At 44.5% G+C, this 18,886-nt stretch overlaps 1 protein-coding gene across 1 annotated transcript in view; it reads left to right on the top strand.

Annotated features, from left to right (window-relative positions):
• Positions 1-16,893, top strand: part of LOC308118846 (hyccin 2) — a 42,111-nt gene extending 25,218 nt beyond the window's left edge. Inside the window, exons 7-12 of the mRNA XM_080478471.1 lie at positions 1,720-1,835; positions 3,454-3,549; positions 4,499-4,615; positions 7,950-8,037; positions 8,211-8,367; positions 12,458-16,893. Of these exons, the coding sequence (XP_080334597.1) occupies positions 1,720-1,835; positions 3,454-3,549; positions 4,499-4,615; positions 7,950-8,037; positions 8,211-8,367; positions 12,458-13,116 (1,233 nt within the window). The 3' untranslated portion in view covers positions 13,117-16,893. The remainder of the gene's footprint in view (positions 1-1,719; positions 1,836-3,453; positions 3,550-4,498; positions 4,616-7,949; positions 8,038-8,210; positions 8,368-12,457) is intronic.
• Positions 16,894-18,886: the final 1,993 nt, after the last annotated feature.

The following is an 18,886-nucleotide window of genomic DNA, read 5'->3' as shown; positions in this document are numbered from 1 at the left end:
CCACTTTGTGTTCAAATCCAAATGAAACCAGCACCGACGCAGAGACCGGGGAGCTTCTGCTGATCTGTGAAGAGGATATTTGTCAGCAAGTTATGGGGGACCGTTTGTGGGTGGGAAGGGGAAGAGTGCAGCTCTTCCCTGGAGACTCCACCCGTGTCAGCAGTAAAATCTGCTAAATGCCGATGCATCATAGTCTCAGACCTCTTTCAGAAATCGGCTTAATGGATCAGTTCCAGTGTGAAAATGATATAAATGGCCATTTGGATGATGACTCCTCCTGGTCTCACCAGCACAATTTGAGTTTGATTTTCATGAACTCTACTTCAAGAGCTGAGTTATTTTTCTGTTATATATATAAGACTCTGCCAAAGCAATTTCTCCAAATGTTCGTTATATTCTACTTCAATTATTTTTCTAAAAACTTGTGAGTGCCTATGTTTTGGGCCAGATTTTGTGCTTTTTATTTATTTTATTTTTTTTAATCTCGAAAGCATAGAGTGACTTGATGTATCTGCATATTTCCTTCCTGGTGTATCTGTGTGTTGAAGAACCCACAGTGTGCGGCATGTGCTGAGGGCGATTTATCGCTGTAATTACAAGCTTGAGAGGGTCCACACTTCATGCCGGGAGAGTGAGGAAAGCATGGAGGCAGGAAGAGGGGAGGAGGGGGTGTGCGAGTGCGTGTATCACAACAAACTTCTTCAGCTGTAGTACGGCTCTTCGCATCACGTGGCTTTATCCCCAGGCCTCCAAGCATTAACATACACTCCAGTCTCTCGCTCTCTTTTGAACTAATCCACCTGCCCCTCCTTGCTCTTCTTCCTGCTCGGCATCACAGAAAACACTAAGGAAGGACTACCAAGTCCCTTTAGTGATGATTTTTCTCGGCACATCATTGGAATCATTTGGCTTCACACCATGTTCTCGTGTGGCCGTGACTTCAGGTGCAGCTTGTCATCAGTTGCACCTCTTCCCCTTTTCATTGTCGTTATGATAGGAGGAAGAAGATCTTAGAGTGCCATGTTTGTTGCCATATTCATTCTTGGGGAGTACATCCATTGCTGTAATTCCAGCAATGTGTAGAAGGCTCAAACTTCATTTTTTCAAGTTGAGAGCAGTAGGTTGGATTTTTGCTTTTTCTCACAGAAGCTGTGTGGCACAGATAGTAAGCCACCCAATGCTTGATGCATCTTGTTAAATAATTGACATTGTAACCAGATGATGGTCTGAACAAGGACTCTGCTCTAAGACTAAACATATTTCAAAAAGACCAATAGATATTAAACCATCTTATTTTATTAGTCCTAATCCATTATCTTTGATGGTTTATTTTGGGATTATAGGAGGAAGTATCTTGAGGCAGCCTATGCATGCATCCCTAGGAAGAACATTTGCAAAGAAAAGCCTCGGCTCAGATTCTCCTCAGAGAGGGTAGGAGACGGATAGAGAAAGAAGCAGCTCAGCAATATTTCCAGTATGTACAGCATTTACAATGATGGAGTCAAAGACGAGGACTTGGCGTCAGGTGCCACCGCGTTATGATTTCACTCTTAGAAACTTCAAAATACATTTATACCAGTTGCACATATGAGGACAATCAAAGCATGTTTGTTAATCATGGTCATTCACACCTGCCAGCATCACACTAATCTCACTGCCAATCTACCGATATGTCATCATGATGAGCAAGCATGTTATTAACTGTCTTTTTCTCCATAGCCTTCTAGCCTGGGGTCCATGGCTCTGACAGAGGGAGCACTGTGTCAACATGACCTGATCCGTGTAGTGTACAGCGGCATCCATCCTCAAAGAGAGACCTTTACTGCCCAGAACAGGTACCAGTCTGACTTCAAACACTGTTTCCATGCAAGAAGTCATTTTCTGCGAATGATTGCATCAATTTATTTCATTTGTGTTGAGCATTTCTTTCTTTTTGGGCGGTAAATTGTTGACCTTTTGTAAATACAGATGACTTCACCGAACTTTGCCCTTATGGATGCTGTCAATTTCTGTTATTGAATTATTATGACAAAACTGTTTCTTTTGTTTCTCATTACATCTTTACCTAATAAATGGGACTTCTTCTTTGTCCTCTGGCTGTACTCGGGAGCCCTGAAAGCTTTTTTGGCTCTACTTTTTTTTTTCTGCTGCTCTGAATGAATGATAATCTCAGCATAGTAATGAAACAGGGAAGAGATCCTATCACAAAATGCTTCTCTGCTACACTGAAATCGGCACACACGGTTGTGTGTTTGCCGTGACATACACACAGACACACACAAATGTGATCTATCAGAGCTGATGATGTGAGTGCAGCACCGATAACACTGGTCATCTGGTGTGTCGGCTGCAGCAGTGTCATCCCTCGCAACCGAGAACATAGGGCATCATAAATATATTGAATGGATTTTAGCGGGGCCAGGCCTCCAAGCTTATCTGGAAATCCATTTGTGTGGCTTTTCCTGAGATAGTGTTTATGAGAGGAAAGCTCAAAGCTCCTGAGAGGTGCCAGCTCACTACCACTGATGAAATACAGCCAGGCCATTTACCCCCCCCCCCCCCCCCCCCCCCCCAACTCCCCCACCCCCACGCGCCCAGTCAATTACAGCTTTTAACACTCAAGGTCCTTTTCCCGGTTGTTTTCCATCAACACACATGCAGACACACACCAAAACAAACCCACAAAGCTAAGACAAACACAATCCTATTTTGAGAATTGTATTTGCACTCAAAACCATTTGGCTCGTTTTCATTTCAATATGACTTTCGTTCTTATCAGACAAGATTTTTCAAGCTGTGGATCTGCATTTACACAATCAACATCAGCTCTCTCTCAAACTTTGTGACCTCTTCCAAAAAAGAAAAAAAGAAGGTTGTTACAGTTAACAGAAGGTCAGACGAGCCCTCTCACACACACTTCTCACATGGCACCAGTGTGTTGTGCATAGTGCCACATCAAGCGTGTAATTTAAGTGACACCCTCACATGTCACCGCCAGCACATATTTTCAATAAATTAGTGTCAAGTGCTGTAGCAAAAACCTGACAACACATTGTCAAAGTATGCAGTCAGCTGTCGGTTCCAGTTGTTTAGAATTTTAAGTGTCACACATTTTGCATCCCTGATGGAGTTGGTGATTGCTGCAGTGTATTTTACTTTATCTACAGACAGTACACTGGCTGACTATGAACAAAGTTGCTTAGGCAAGCGGTTTGCTCTGCAGACTATTTAACAGCTCATAGGTTTGATGAAGTGCTTGAGCAACTCTGCATAATTGCCTTCAGTAAAGTTGTCATATTGGTTACAATACTTTGCAAAGTAATACGAACAAGCTGAGAATGAATTGATGTTACCTATGATGGGTTGTCCCCGAACTTTCCCTTCTTTACTTTCCTAATTAATCTGCATTTTTGTGCTTGATGCTGACTCTTTTTGTTGTGTGTGTGTTTGCAGGTTCGAGGTGTTGTGTTTCCTCATGCTGTGCTACAACTCTGCTGTGGTCTACATGCCCCTTTCTTCCTATCAGTCAGTCTGCAGGATGAGCTCACGGTGTGTATATCATGTCTTTTCTCTTCCACGTCTAGTCTGAAGGGGCATTTTGAGTTTCTAAGTATAGTGGAATACTGATTTAAAAACGCGAGGAATTTACTCCTTAAAGAATATCACCAAAGTGATCATTTGCATGAAAATGTAACAAGTGTGATTTTGTAAAATGGCACATTCTTCTGAATATAGATGACGACAGTCGTTCACATGGCTCGTATTTGAGATGAGGTTACGTTTTATTTTAGAAAATGAACACATTATACTGGAACACCAGGTGTACGCAGGCTACAGTTACCACTGTCTTCAGCCTATTCGTTGCACAGATCTCCTGCTTTACTGGATTCGCGCCAGCTGTCTTTGCTCCGCTTTGCTCTTTCTGCAGCGCGGCGTCATTCCTCCGTTTTTTCACTTTGTGGGAAGATTTGATCAGTAAAATTGTTTTAAGGGGGATTTGCCCGATGAAAATTTGACCATGGGAGTACCTGTTTGTAATTCTGAGGCGGCTCATTGTTTGCAAGACAAAGACGAGGGATCAAAGTGGAATTCACAATAAGAGGCGAGGAGGCGGAGCCGCTGCTGGTGATTGTTTCACCTCAGCATGCAGACGTTTCAGGATATGAATTACACTGTGTGAGAGCATACAGGCGGACAGCGCCTGGAGCAGGTTCAGCATAGACTGATGACAAACACTGGCTGCAAAGAAGGATAATGCTCACTGTTTGAGTTCAGCTTCACACCCTGTCGTCTAACCTTGGCTGACCTTCATAAGTGAAGAGCAATTAGAACTCCGCTTCTTTATCAGTTGACATGTTGATCCTGTGTTTAGTGTCGTGACAGATGTTCTCCTTAATATTTCTGCCCTTCCGGGCATCTGATCTGTCGTCTTTTCGTCATCATTTCATCAGTGAATTACTTCTGAGAGCTTGTCCTCCTTCTCCTCCTCCCACCTCAGGTTGTGTGTCTGTGGTTTCCCCCGGCAACAGCAGAAGCTTTGGAGGGAACCATGTAACCGCGTGCTGCTGGACCCCGAGTTCATGGTGCAGATGCTGACTGCTGTTTATCATGCCATGTACGTACCTTTAACTATTTTATAAATTATAATTTGATTGCTGTATATAAAACATTACTGTGTGCTTTTGACAGTACTGCCGAGAAACATTCTATAGAGTCCTGAGTACAACTGTATTGACATGCTTTCAAATCTCTTAAATGATCCAGGAGTTATATTTGTAAGTGCAAATGCCAAATCCTGTCAAGAATATAAGGTTTAAAGTAGCAATTTGTTTTTCTCTCTCTCTCTTATGGGCTGCTGTAGAATAATGCTGTCAATCATCCATCATCCATCACACTTGTTTTGTGAACAGTTATTCCCATTTGCACCAGTTACAGATAAGCATCTCTGAGCAGCACAAAATAAATATTGACTTAGTTTTAGCTTCCTTTTTTTGTTACTGCAAGGTAAATGTTTTACATTTTTTCCCCCAGCTTGTCTCTTGTCTGTCTGTTGTTCGGTGCTGAGAAAGTCGTCTGCAGCTGGTTGTTACAGCCTCTTAGTTGTTTAACAGAGCTAGAAATTCCAGAGATTCAAAACATTTGTATCTCTACTCTGACTGTTATGAGACAACTTGTGAGTTTGACAAATTAAAGAGAGCCAGTTTCCTCTAAAACGGTGATTATTAGCTGATTATAGCTGCTTTAAGTAGCTTTCAGTCTTGTCATTCCTTATCACAGATGTGTAGCATATAAGTAATACATAAATAAATGGATCTTGGGAAAAACAAGGAGATAATTAGTAAGATAACCTGCACACAAATTGTATAAGCCACACAGTGTCTGAGTTCCGCCGTTTGCCGCTGTGGGACATCACTAATGAGAGCGGCTCTGATTCTAGTTTTGCTGTGACCCACTGCAGAAGCTCTTGCAGCATATGCTTGCACCAAGCGCAGAAGTTCCCACTGCACAGACTGATTACATCAGCAGTGTATTGTGGGAGCAGGTGATTTCATCCTCTGTGGGAGCAGTCATTGCAAAGCTGATTATAGCTCCTCGATGACTGCCGGTCCTCAGCAACAGATCCACTGATACAGTAGTGACCAGAATCAGCAACCTGAAAAGGTGATGGGAGAAATGAGTTTTGCTATTCTGCTTCATCGCCCCCTGCAGGGTGGACAGCAGCAATCACGAGGTTTGAGAAATCAGTGACTCCGAAAAAGGCGCAGACCTTTGTATGTGCGTGCTTGGGCGCGTGTGTGTAAAAGAATAATGGCCCTTTTCGCAGTCACATAGGTCACTGCCAACTCAAACTCCCACATTTACCCTTGGCCCTGGCATGCGCACATGAAGGGCAGATAAACATGAGTCCACACAGGCGGAGAAGGACCTTGGCACACGCTGAGGACACTCTGGGATTTAGGTTAATATGTCCACTAATGCTTCTGCACTGTAATACCACATGAGCTGAGAGAGAGGGAAGAGGTGCACGGCTATCAGATCAAATATTTTTCCCTGTCAGGCAGGTTTGAAATGTATTCTGGAGCATTTTTCCAGGTCTCACAACATCAGAGAGCCTGTTTTCACCTGCCTATTCATCCCAATCGTTTGATCTGGAGTCCAAAGAGGACCCCAGCGTTTATCTCCAGCTGTGTGCTAGTTATATCTGCAGGATGAGATCAAAGAGTCGTATCAGCCACTTCTTTGCGCTGCCTGTGCAGTCTTTGCAATTTGTGAAATGTATAGTGGTTTTATTTACCGCTGCTTTTCTATTTCAGTTCTCTTGCTTAAATATAAAAAAACGAGTCGTTGTATTCCTCTGAAATTCTCCCTGTCATCGTCACATGAAAAGAAAACATGCTTCAGTCAGAGCTGCAGCTCTTAAGAGCTTAAGATCTTTTTTTTTAATTAATCGACGTAGTCTTTTGTCATCTACTGATTTCCTGCTTCATGGTTCAACCTAAAGGCCGTTTTGATTAATGATCCATTCCCATAATAATTTTGCTTCATTTTCTTGTCATAAGCCCAGTCCCAAAAAAGGTCCCGTGCAAAATGTACACGAAGGCAGGGTGTGAAAAGAGGACATTTTACCATATAAAGAGATTTGAGCTCAGTTAAATGTTGATGGCACAATCATTTCGAATAAGTTAGTACATGTCTTTGTTCACCGGTTGTGTAGCATCAACAGTCTGTAGACATCTGAAAAGTGAATCTACCAATGGCTCCACTCTTCACCTGTCTAGTCTGAATTCTAACTACTCAGAAAGTTTCTTTATCAGAGTTTCATCGTCGATGTGTTTTTTTTTTTTCACATAGTGATGCCTTTGCTCATGCAAGAGAGGCTGCCTCTCTAATGTGCTCCCATTATACTCACTTATTCTACGGGTGCTAGGAATGTGTGAATATCCAGCAGTTGAACAGTGAAACTCCGACTCGAAAGCTTAAAGAGTGTCACAGCAGGTGCTCAACAATCTCAGACGCCACATATGTCCCCCGTTTCCGTTAATAAAAAATGCTCTGTTGGTAATTTCATCTAGTTGGAAACAGACGTTTTGTATGTGGTGTGAAAAGCTACAACACATAAAACACCAGTGACAGATATTTGAAATGTACGTGAGTGCCATGGCTCCTCCTGTGCTGTTGGAAGATTTGGCGAACCATACGCTCTGCAGGAAACGCGTTTTCAAAGTGCACGCTGGGATTTATCAACACTGATGGCTTACTGATGTGCGTACGACGCACGAACGCATGTTTGATAAAGATAGATTTTTTTTGCGCACACTTTAAAACTTTTTTCATAAGACAAAAGTTAGAACCTTTTCTACGCACTGAACATAAATATGTCACTTTTTACTCTTTAAACACCCAGAATGTTTAGAAGAGGCTTAGACTTTAACTTTGTAACCTACACCTTAAGTTTTTCATGCTTGGCCTCTTTGAACTACATTGAGATTCTTCAGATTAAAGCCAGTCTGGTCAGAATAGACCTGAATTGTTGACAGCAGACACTTTAAAGTAGAGCCAGATTATTTGACATCCGAATGAACTGACTTCATACTCTTTATACATCAACCCCTAATTCTTCAAACATAAAAAAAAAAAGAAAAGTCAATGAATCTTTCAAATGTTTTTGTTGAAACCGCAAAACAGAATTTGCCTTTGCAAATAACATATTAAATGGTGAATAGTGTGAGAGAGAATATTATAATCCAGAATGGATGAATGGCAAAGTTAATCTCCCCTTCCTCGCTGTAGCCGCAGGCATCACTAAATAACTAATAATAGTTCAGGGGGATGTGAGTCAGACATCAAGGCGTCTTGTGAGACGCTGCCTGTTTACTCGGATAAGCGCACGACATGAAGCTATAACATGCCAGTGTGTGTGCTCACGTGTTTCGTGTTTTGATGTGTAGATACAATGGAGAGTGGGAGATGGGCCGAGAAGCTCTGGAGGACATCGTGTACAGAGCGCAGCTGGAGCTTTACTCCCAGCCTCTCCTGGTAAGACCCGCAGCATTGTGGGGGGGGGACACACACACACACGCAGTGCACTTCCACCTATTGCTGCCTCAGTTGAGGAAAAGCAGTGATGTAGCTTTAAATTTGTAATTCATCTGTGGTCGTAGTCACTGAATGAGTTGATTCACCTGCATCTGTCTGTATGTCAACTTCAGCTGGGGAACGCAATGAAAAACTCGCTGCCAGAGAGCGCTCCCGATGAGCCGCGGGGGCGCAAGGTGCTCCAGGTGGAGGTGACACCCACCATCAGTCGTATATCCATCTCGGCCATCACCACCGCTTCCATACGACGCCACCGCTGGAAGAGAGAGGGTACGAACAAAGAGTCGCGAGGAGAGGGGGACTCTGCAGAGTGCAATGAGGCAGCTGTCAGCACAGGAGAGATTTTAATAAATGTGACGGATTAGACCACAACGCTTTTTTAAATCGACCTCATTGTTTATTCATCACCTCAGGGTAGGTTAGATAAGAAGGTTATCCACTGAAGGGACCATTTATAGTTCTGATTTAAGATTCAACCTTACGAGTTTTTACTTCTTTTGTTCCCTTCTTCGATCTATATAAGCCCTCAAGAAGAAACTCTTGGGTGAGAAAATAACTTCTCTGGTGTTTGTTCCCAGCAGTGACGAGGAAACCCGTTTTCCCTGTTTACCAGTTACACCATTAGCATCATCTAAATGGTGTCTCATCTCAGTAACTCTATGTTGGTGTGGTCACCGAGTCCCTGTGTTTGCAGTGCCTTTGCCACCCACTGCTCTCGTTTTTCCTCGTCTTGTCTGTTAGTATGTTATTACTGTGAGTTGCGTGCTTCACATCGCCAGTTAGAAATGAAGCCCCGAGGAACTCGCAAACAAAATGGTGCCCGTAGATTCTGACTCCATTTAACCTGGTCGATGGACGATGCGGTTTTGAAATGTCTCCACGTGAATTTAACCGAGGAATGTCAGGCCTGCTGTGCCCATGGCGAGGCCCGCATTGATTGAAGCTTGCTGCTACTAAAGAAACACATCTCCTCGTCTGTGTTGTTGACTCCCAGATTGTTTTGACTACTCGAGCGATGCCGAGTTGAGAGTCACCGTCAGTCCTCCTAGCCTCGCCCAGCACCACCACCACCACCACCACCACCAACACCAGCACTCTCCCTGGGACCCCGCAGCTAAAGAGGAAAGAGGAGGGCGGCATCACAGCCACCACAGCAGCAGCAGCAGCATCATTCCCCCCATCACACTTGAGGGTAGGGGACGGGGGCGGACACTCAGAGCAGAAGGGTTCTCAGGAGGAGGTGCCCCTTCAGTCTGTATCCTCCCCACCCTCCTACTACTACCCCTGCTCAGCTTGAGGCGGTTAATTCTGCCCTTCCCATTGTGGCTGCCTCTTCACTTCCCCAGAGTATCCTAACTCATCCAGTCTGTAAGACCCTCAGCCAACATCCCCTTTGCTGCCTGAGCATTTGTTTAAGAGTGGAAGAGTCACCTATTCTGGGTTTGAAGGAAGTGTGGCTCGTGGCCATTTTGCATGAGCCTGTCGTCATGTCATACTCTCTTTTTCCTCATCACGCCTTCAACTAAAGACTGCTGCCCTTGTCACTCACTGAGCATGTTAAGCACGCGCCCGGCTTGCAGCGCGACCTTCTGCTCGGGCTTTCTCAAGTCTCCCTGAAAATTGGTTGTATTCATTTGGGGTTTTAATAATTCTTGGGTCTTAAACAAAGAATGCACTAGTTCACAGTAGCGGTCAAGTCGTTTCTGTGCTCGGCAGCACAGCGTTCGCCCTCTCAGACCTGCAGCATCCATCTGCTGCTGCCGCCATGTGGCTCACTGCTAATTTCATGGTTCTGTCACGTTACATGTGTTTTCCTCAGCTCAGTGAGTGGGAAGGAGCCCTGCATGCTCACACGACGGCAAGCTTCAGTAACTTCTACAAAAAAAACACGATCGCTGGAAGTTGACATTTCAAACGATTAGGTCAAACTGTTGATTCAAACAGAAAAACCTGTTCGCCAGCCAGGACTGTACGGCCCATTTTGTCTCATTAAACGTGTGTATCTGTCGTGTTTGTATCCGTGGTCATATTGAAACGTCAGACCAAAGATCAGCTCATCTCCTGGTTTACGGTCAGTGATTGTCTGAGTGCCATCCCATCCTCCGCCTATGAACTCTTACCCAACTTGTTGCAGCTGTGGTGAAACAATCCTTCAAGTCCTTTAATTCTTTTCATAAGATACATACGTGGCGCCCAGCAGAGACAGACTGGACACAGATAACGACTTCTTACTGATATGATAAGAATGGGTTCTATTGTTTGATCTGGAAACTACATTCATGTTAAACACGACTTAGTCTTGCATGTTGAAACAAGCCAACTCCAGATTGCATTTGCTTTCTAAAAAGCAATTCGATTCATTCCATCCCACAGTTTCGGGAATACTCTCAAACAGAAAATGACTTTCCTAGTTAATGTTTCTTAAATATATTTTATGGTTGAAAAGGACAAATTGGAAAAACTCTTTGACTGATGATGGTTTGCAAGACGTATGCAAATCTTTAACCCGTATAACTCAAGAGGCCGTGTATTTTTAATAATATGTGAGGGATGCAAAATCTTCCAATATTTTGTGATTATGAAATGATAAAAGTACTCTTAATACTTTGTTATAGAAACATTATAGTATAAGGAACTTAACATTTGTCTATTCACACACCCTGATCATGTCATGCATTGAACAGGTCACAAAAAATAACCACTCGTACTCTGTTATATCGTTGGTCAGGACAGTTTGGTAGAACTTGAATTATGTTAATAGATCATCCACAATTTTGTAGTCTTATCAAGCTCTGGACAACCTTCATGAAACAATGAAAAGTCTCCTGGCTTTCAGTCAGTGATGTCATCAGAATTCCAGTTGGGAAACCTACAAGTGACATAGATGATGGAGATGGGTTGAATAAAAAACCCATAAATCTGACATTATCCGTCGAGCGTATACATTCGTACAGTCATAATGCGTCGCTTCGATTTGACAGCTGCTTGTGAAAAGGCATTGGTCCAAATGTCCTTGAACGCATCAGTAAAGAGTTTTTAAACTTCTCCTTGCTCTGCAGCTGAATTAGCACACAATGACATAACAGATTAAAAAATGGATGCGAGCAGATGTTCACTGCTTTGTATTATCAGTCTCATGCATATTTCTGGCTGATTTTCACGGTTCTTTGAAAAGAAAAGAAGGAAAAAAAGGAAGGATATTTCAAGCACATAAATCTATTGCATAAGTAAACTGTGGCCAGGAGGCGCAAACACTGGCTTTCCGCTGTAGCGGTAAAGCTCCAGCTCTTCGTGAGGGATCGGGATGGCCAGGCTTGCAGACTGTGGTGCTGTCAGTTCTACCCGGAGAGCTATTGATCTGATGAGGTGTACGGACTCGCCTCAGCGCCCTCCACAGATTGGCGGGCTCGTCTCAGCTGGCCAACCATGTGACCGCGGAGCTGGGCCCGTGCTGCCGGAGAAACGGGAGAGCATGTGTCTTCTCCTCGTGTTATGTGCATGTCAGTCCAGACCTTTTCCTCCTCAGTTCCTCCATTTCCTTTCTGGTGCTGTCTTGTGGTTCCCCCCCGTCGTCCGGTTCTGCTTGACCCAGCAATGCATGACGGACAGAGACGGCTGATCATCTGTCTCGTCTCTTAACAGGCTGAAACCCTGCATACTTGTGTCGATAACGTGTTCTCTCTAACGCATTTTTATTATCTTTTTTCCCCCTTTCAGCTTTCAAAGTGAGGCCGCAAATGGATTTAAACTGTTTACAGATCCTTTCCGTGACATGAATGTTAAGATTCCTGTAGGAGCAATTATGCCGTGTTTTACTTATGAGAGTCAATGGATTTCGACGCCTTTTTGATAAACAAGCTCAGTTTTCAATGATTATCGAACTCACATTTTTCCTAAACAAACTGCTGCGCAGGTTTTAGTCGATGTGGATTACATCAGACTATCAGTGCTCAAGGTCATGGAGTCCTGTATTGAACTGTTGCTCTGTTTGCTGCATAATGACTGAGACGATTAGCAGTCAAGTGTAGTGTGTTGAGTGTCATACTGCTGGACGGGAGCTGCGTGGGTCTCCTAATTGACTATCACGATTCATGAGTACTTCCAAATACTATTAATATTATGAGCATTATTGTTTTCCACAGGGCTCTTAAATTCACTGTTATTTACAGTTAGCAGCCCTGCCTTTATTTTGTAGGAGTGACAAAACTGTGGCTTTATCTGAATTGTGAAATTACAATTAAGAAACTAGAATTAGGATTTTGAGGGTTTTTGACTTAGAGGTTTTTTTTCATCACACTCATGTTTCTGTTTCTCTGCCGTGCTTTTCTTTTGTGTGTGCGTTCGTGCACACTCACTTCAGATGCTGACGGCATGAGTGGAGGGGAGGACTCCTTCAACGTCAACGACCCAGATGAAGGCTTCTCCTCCGGGGCGTCCAACAGCAGCCAGCCCAGTGGCACCAAGGCCGGTGGCGGCGTGGGGCCGCGCGGCGGCAGCCTCAACAGCAGCAGCAGCAGCAGCATCAAGAAAGCCATCACCGCCCGGCTGTCCCGGGACAAGGAGCGAGAGCGGGAAAAGGAGCGGGAGAGGGAGGCAGAGAAGCAGGCAGAACTCTCCGCGGATCGCCAGGCCGCCGTGAGGAGGCGTCACCAGAGGCAGCAGTCTCCTCCAGCCAGCATCAACATCGAAGCTATCCACCTCAGCCCCATCAAGAAGCACCTGAGCTTCCCCGTGGGGCCCACACTGGTCCGGACTGGCAGCACGTCCTCCAGCAAGTCCTTTGACTGCATGAATTTCAACCTGAACGGAGGCGAGGTTGAGCGAGAGGAGGCTGCGGGAGGCTCCGACAAGGAAGGCGTGCTTCCAGCGAGCGGCTCCCACCGCCACTCCACCATCAGCCTGCAGGAGGAGCACCTGGTCAGGCCGGAGGAGGCCCGGGACCTCCTGTCACCAGGCGCCCCTCTGACCAAGCAGTCCCGCTCCCCCAGCTTCAACATGCAGATCATATCACAGGTCTAATGTTCAGTGCAGGGATAGAAAGACACCCACACATACACAAGCCACACATTCAAAATACAAAACAATGCAGTTTTTCTCTGCAACTCTTTACAGCTCTACTATGACAACTTCTGTCTGCCTATCTGTCTGTCTGTCTGTCTGTCTGTCTCTGTGTGTGTGTGTGTGTGTGTGTGTGTGTGTGTGTGTGTGTGTGTGTGTGTGTGTGTGTGTGTGTGTGTGTGTGTGTGTGTGTGTGTGTGTTTAGGAAGTAGGAACACATTTTCAGTGTCTCCATCCTTTCCACGTCCATTAATCGTACAGCTGTGACCTTCTGGTAGGGGAAGGTACTGCGAGTGTAAAAACACGGGGAGCTGTAAGTCACAACTGCTGTGTGAAAGAGTCCAGCATGTCACTGCAAACCCCCCACACACCCCCACACCCCCGCGCTCAGCATTCCACACACAAACTCCCCCGAGGGAAGACACCGCAGGGGAATATAATATTATATAATATGATATTGTACGAGTCTGTAAGGCCAGATGTAGGTGGTGTATGACGTTTCCGACGTGTTTCAGTTCCTGACTGAATCAGTCAAGACAAATCAGCAATAACTCACCATCGCGCAGAGTGGGGGATTATTGTTCCCCTCACTTCATTCCTCCCCCCCCCCGTCACTTACGGGCTCACGTGCAATCGTTCTCGCTGATTTTCTTTCTTACTCAACAAATGGTTTAACGAATGAAAATTCTTGGCTTATTTTGTTGTAGATCGCGATCCAAAGAGTTAGTTGTGTCGTCATTGCTCTTTTTCTTCACTTGTCAGTTGGAGATTTTGCAGTTAAATCACTTAAATCAATAGTGATTCTTGTTTGTGGCAATCACTTCTATGATTTTGTTCTGCACTAATAATATTGTGATTTGATTTTTAAAAATCAAACTTTTAAGATTGTTGTATAAAAAAAAACAAAAACAAACAAACTGGAATGTGGTACGGGTTTGTCTTTGCCCCGAGGTTTTACCCGGACAAATCTAATGAAGCCCCCTCACTGTGCAGCTCGGAGACTAGGTTTAGTCTGGTGAGCTGTTGTGAAACATGAAGCTGAATCTTGGAGGAGAGTAGCTTTGGAGTTGACTGTATTCGATATTGCATTGTTGGATCCTTCATTGTGAAAGCACTTGGGTGTTTTGTGTTTGAGGCTGCGGCCTGCGTGTCGTGTCTGAGCTGGAGTATTGCTGCCCTCTGGAGGCGGGTGGTCGTCACTGCACATCAGCGTCACCATGGCGGTCGTCTCCGGTTTTGTGCTCTGGTTGGATGCTCATGAAACATTTTGTTCTACCTCATTGTGTGTTAACCTGCCACTCAGACACAAGCCCCCCCCCCAATCAGACGCAGCAATCTGGAGAGCGTGTTGGGTTTGAAAAGTGAAGGTGGAAGAGGAGACCAGGCGGGTCTCGCAGTGGAAAGTCTGGACCGTCTCCAGCCTTGCGTTTCAGCTCAGTCCCGTCATTAACAGACTCTACTACGCCACTAAACTGTCTTCAGGTTTTCAAATCTCCTGTCATATATCAAACCAACACATTGGAGTTACTCGTTTCATTTTAAGTCCCTGAAAAAAGTCATTTTTAATTATTTTTTTTAAACGTAATGATTATTTGAAGTGCAATTGTTTTACCCTCATGTGCATGGAGATGGATGCTCTCTGCTGTGAAAATGCCTGCATCTGCACACAGTGCTCGCTCCCCTGCCGTAGTGCTCCCGGCCCAGGCTGAGGGATCTCAACACGTCGTGCTCGTCTGCATGCTTAGTGCCCTGCAAAGCACCGCTGGTTCAGATACTCGAAGCAGTCCGGCGAGCCAAACCCGAGTCCCCCCCCCCCGTCCTTGTCTTGACCAGATGTGCCAATACACATCCTCTCCTTAAGGAAGTCTATTTTATTCTTTTTAAGGCTTGGGTGTCTTAATTTGAAATGCCTACTTTCTTTTTTTTTTTCTTCTGTTTGCTGGTCTTATTTCAAAGTGAAAGGACAAAAAGGGATGTGCAGACGTGTGGCTCCATGTGCCCTTAGATGCAGCTTCGTCTTCGTCTTTTTTTTTTTCTTTCTCTTGAGTTCCTTTCCACTCATCACAGGCGCGTGGTTCTCCACAGTAGCGTTGCTGTTCACCTGTAGAAGCCGTATATAATGCGCCTCTGTATTGTAGATGTCTCTGCTGTTGTGTTGCATTTTGTATGTCTTGCTCACATGCTTGTTAAAAACAAGGATGAATGAATAATGTATATTTAAAGAAAAACAACCACAAAAAGACCAACTTAGTTCTGTGTGCAGTGAAAAAACCCCGACACACTCACGCTCCTGCTGCTGCTGCTCCTGGTGACGAGTGAGTCCAGTGTGTGTGTGCTTTAGCCTTAAAACATTTCAGGCCAGAAACCAGTTTGGTTTTTTTGCTTTTTAGCCTCACACGTTCCTCTTCCTCTTCCTCCTCCTCCTCCTCCTCCTCCTCCCGCTGAACTGGACTTTGGGGTCAGAGGAAGGGCGAGGAGAGGAATGACGCTACAGTTCACGTCTCACCTGGTCCGTCTGCCGTCGCCCTCCCACCGTGTGGCCACTCTCCTCCACTCGTCTCCGCCTTCTTTTTGCCGTGAGTCGAGTGGCACGTTTTGGGGTTGTTGTTGTTGTTGGGTTTTTTTTTGTTGCTGTCCGTGACGTGTTCATGTCATCGTCGCGAGTCCCCCCCCCCCCCCACCCCGATGGAGGTGGCCAGCAGCCACGGTGGCTCTGTGTGTTGACCTCGGTGTGTGGTGTTATTTGCATGTGGCCGGGACGAGAAATGAACACCCGGAAACGGGCAAGTTTCACCTTTCTGGCGGAGTGGTCAGTCCTCAAAGTACTTTTATCTGGAGGTGAAACTCGCTCAAAGTTCATTCCTCGTCCGTTGACGTTGTTTCCATACAGTATAATGCACTTTAATCCATCCACCTCTCTCAAGATAGTTATTGAAATGACATATATAGATGTGCAAATGTGTATACACTCAAGCAGGGTTTTAGTCTCTTTAAAGTAGTCCAGTATCCAACACAATGCTATTTTTGTTAAAGTCTTAAGGGTACAGCTATTTATTTTTTCTGTTCAAAAACCAAAAAAAAAAAATAAAAATAAAAAGTTTAGTTGGTCTGGAAGGTCTCAGGAGTTTATCAAACAAAAGCCACATTTTTTAAAATGGCAGCACCAAAAGATTTTAAGTTTTTAAAGTCAGAATTGATTCTATGCAACATTTTTTTTTTTCCCCGCCCCGATTTAATTTTTTTTGGGTGTGAGGCTTTCATCGATCCTTATGGGGGGGGGGGGGGGCACAAGCTTTTAAGCTTTTGTTTGTTTGTTTGTTTGTTTTGTTTGGACGGTGCAAGCCCTCTACAGTGTGCCCTCCCCCTCCCTCCCTCCTCCCTCCTCCACCAGTCAGTGATTCTGTTCATACACTGCGACAGAGCAAAAGGACTTTTCTCATGTGGGTGAAATGAGAGGAGCGTCCATTCTGTCATCCCACCGCCCTGCAGAGAGGAAGCCACACCTGGACTGTCGGTGCATGTTGAGCCTACCTGTCGGGTTGTTGTTTTTTTTGTGCTGCTCTGTGGCTCCAAGACGTCAGCGTGGTGTATGAGACAAACAGATTATCAACCGTGAATCGAACGGCGACGCTTCGAGGGAAGCTGCTGGATGAAGTGATGACACTGTACTAATGATGTTGTGTAAATGGAGAGAGACTTATTTTAAATCCTGTAAATAAAATGTACAAAGGTGAGAGCAAGATTAAATATAAAAAAAAAAAAAAAAAAGAAGAAGAAGATGAGTCTGAGATGTAGAGAGAAAATTAATCTGTATATTGTTGAATAAATATTGTGCCGTAAGGACTCCGAGTGTGTCTGTATGTGTCTGGAAATTCACTCACAACGTTCAGGCGGTAGGGAAAATTACAAAATACACAATGTTTGGTTGTAGCTTAAAACCCCCCAAAAAACATGCTGTTGACATCAGTGTCTGAAAAGTGAAATATCTTTCGATATGGCGCAATCTGGAGATGTTGGTGGGCGTCCATTGCATTGAAATTAAACACACATCACCGTCATAAGTAAACACGGTTGATCCTGTAACAACTGGTTGAGTTTTAACAAAAAGGGTTTTTTTTTTTTTTTCACAAATACACACAAAGCAGTTACTGTGCAATCAGTTAGGAATGAAAATGTGCTGTGACAAAACATTAGTTCAACTATTCTTCTTGCACTCTTATGAAAACTTATTAAAGGCTCCTACATTTTTCCACTTCTACGCACGCTGTGTCCAGCTCAGGGTCGTGGAGAGCTGCATCGGTCCTCAGCTTAGGATGGAGAGAGACACCTTTCGATAAACTCTCCCACGTTGTGAGGAGAGAGTGCTAAAAACCCAACCTCCCTCTTGTTGCTCATTCCGAAATAAAACTAAACGCAGGCCACACAGAGAAAAACACTCCGGTTCGGGTTTACCGCCATCTAGTGGATGTACAGTAGAACAGCAGATGAGGTCTGGAAAATCACAAACAACAACTCCGCAGTGTTTGGGAAAGTTTCTACATGAACTAGTTCAGTTTATAGTTCTAAATTCACAGTTCCAAAAATGAACTACTTCATAGTTCTTTTTTTCTTCTTCAATATGTTGCTGCGAGCTATTACCCTCAGAATACTGGCGTTTCCCCATTGTTGCCACCCGTTCAGTCCACACTAGTAGCAGCTGCAGCTTCCCACCCCTACTGTATATTCTCAAAAACACGAGGACAAACTTGGACAAAAATGTATTTTATATTAGGCATGCAAACTCTCCTCTTCACCTCTTCTATACACTTTGCTTTGCTCTGGACGGTCCACCCCAGTACTTAAACTCACCCACCTTCTCTACCTTTCCTACCAGGCTCCTGCTCATTTAAACACTTGTATTTTGTCTAAACCGAGTTTTTACATTTTATACATAAACAAAGTAACCCACACCTTCATATCTCTTTCTTGGTGAACACAGTGATTGAATGTATTAAAGAGAACAGCTTCAACAACAATACCAGAGGCGTTATTAAGCTACAGACAGTGCCGGAGCAGTAATAGGATCCACGGCTGAAAACTGTTCATGTGTAACGTGGCAACAAGTGCTGAACGACATGAAACACAGCACTTTTTACAAACCTGGAAAATGACAGTTTGTTTAAAGTGGAAGAAGAGTCCATGTTATTGCTGCTACTGGTGCAAGTGAAACGAGGATCTGGAGGCAGAAAGAAAGGTAATATTGATCATGTAAAAAGTGTTATGAACAGTGTGCTCATTTTCCTTTTGGACATGCTGGCGTTTGAGTGGCCATGTGGAGAAATGATAGACGAGGAAGAGGAAGTTAGTGTTATTTTGAGAGGGTGGAGCATCATTACAAAGTAATTACGTTTCCCCCTGTCCAGTTGATCGTGAAGGATGCTCCACTGGTGTCAGTGTGGGCTCGAGCAGGCGGGGATACCGATTTGGGTTTGTTAATTAAAAGTTGCATGTTGAGCTGCGGTCCTGCTATTGAAGGAGGCCGATTGGAGGGCGTCCTGATAACACAGAACAAGTCACATGTCAGCGAGTTGAAGATGAACGTGAGGAAGCAAAAGTCAAGGGCTCTTCGGGTTTCACAGATGAGTCGGTAAAGTGGTGGTCGAGCAGATCCGCGTTCGGTTTCCTCTCTCCTCAGCATTTGCATTCAAGGAATGACTTCAGGACACTTCTTTTTCTTTGTTATTCTGCAGAG

This window comes from Lipophrys pholis (assembly GCF_963383615.2).
Source record: "Lipophrys pholis genome assembly, chromosome: 13".
Lineage (NCBI taxonomy): Eukaryota > Metazoa > Chordata > Actinopteri > Blenniiformes > Blenniidae > Lipophrys > Lipophrys pholis.
This window is presented reverse-complemented; position numbering and strand designations above follow the sequence as displayed.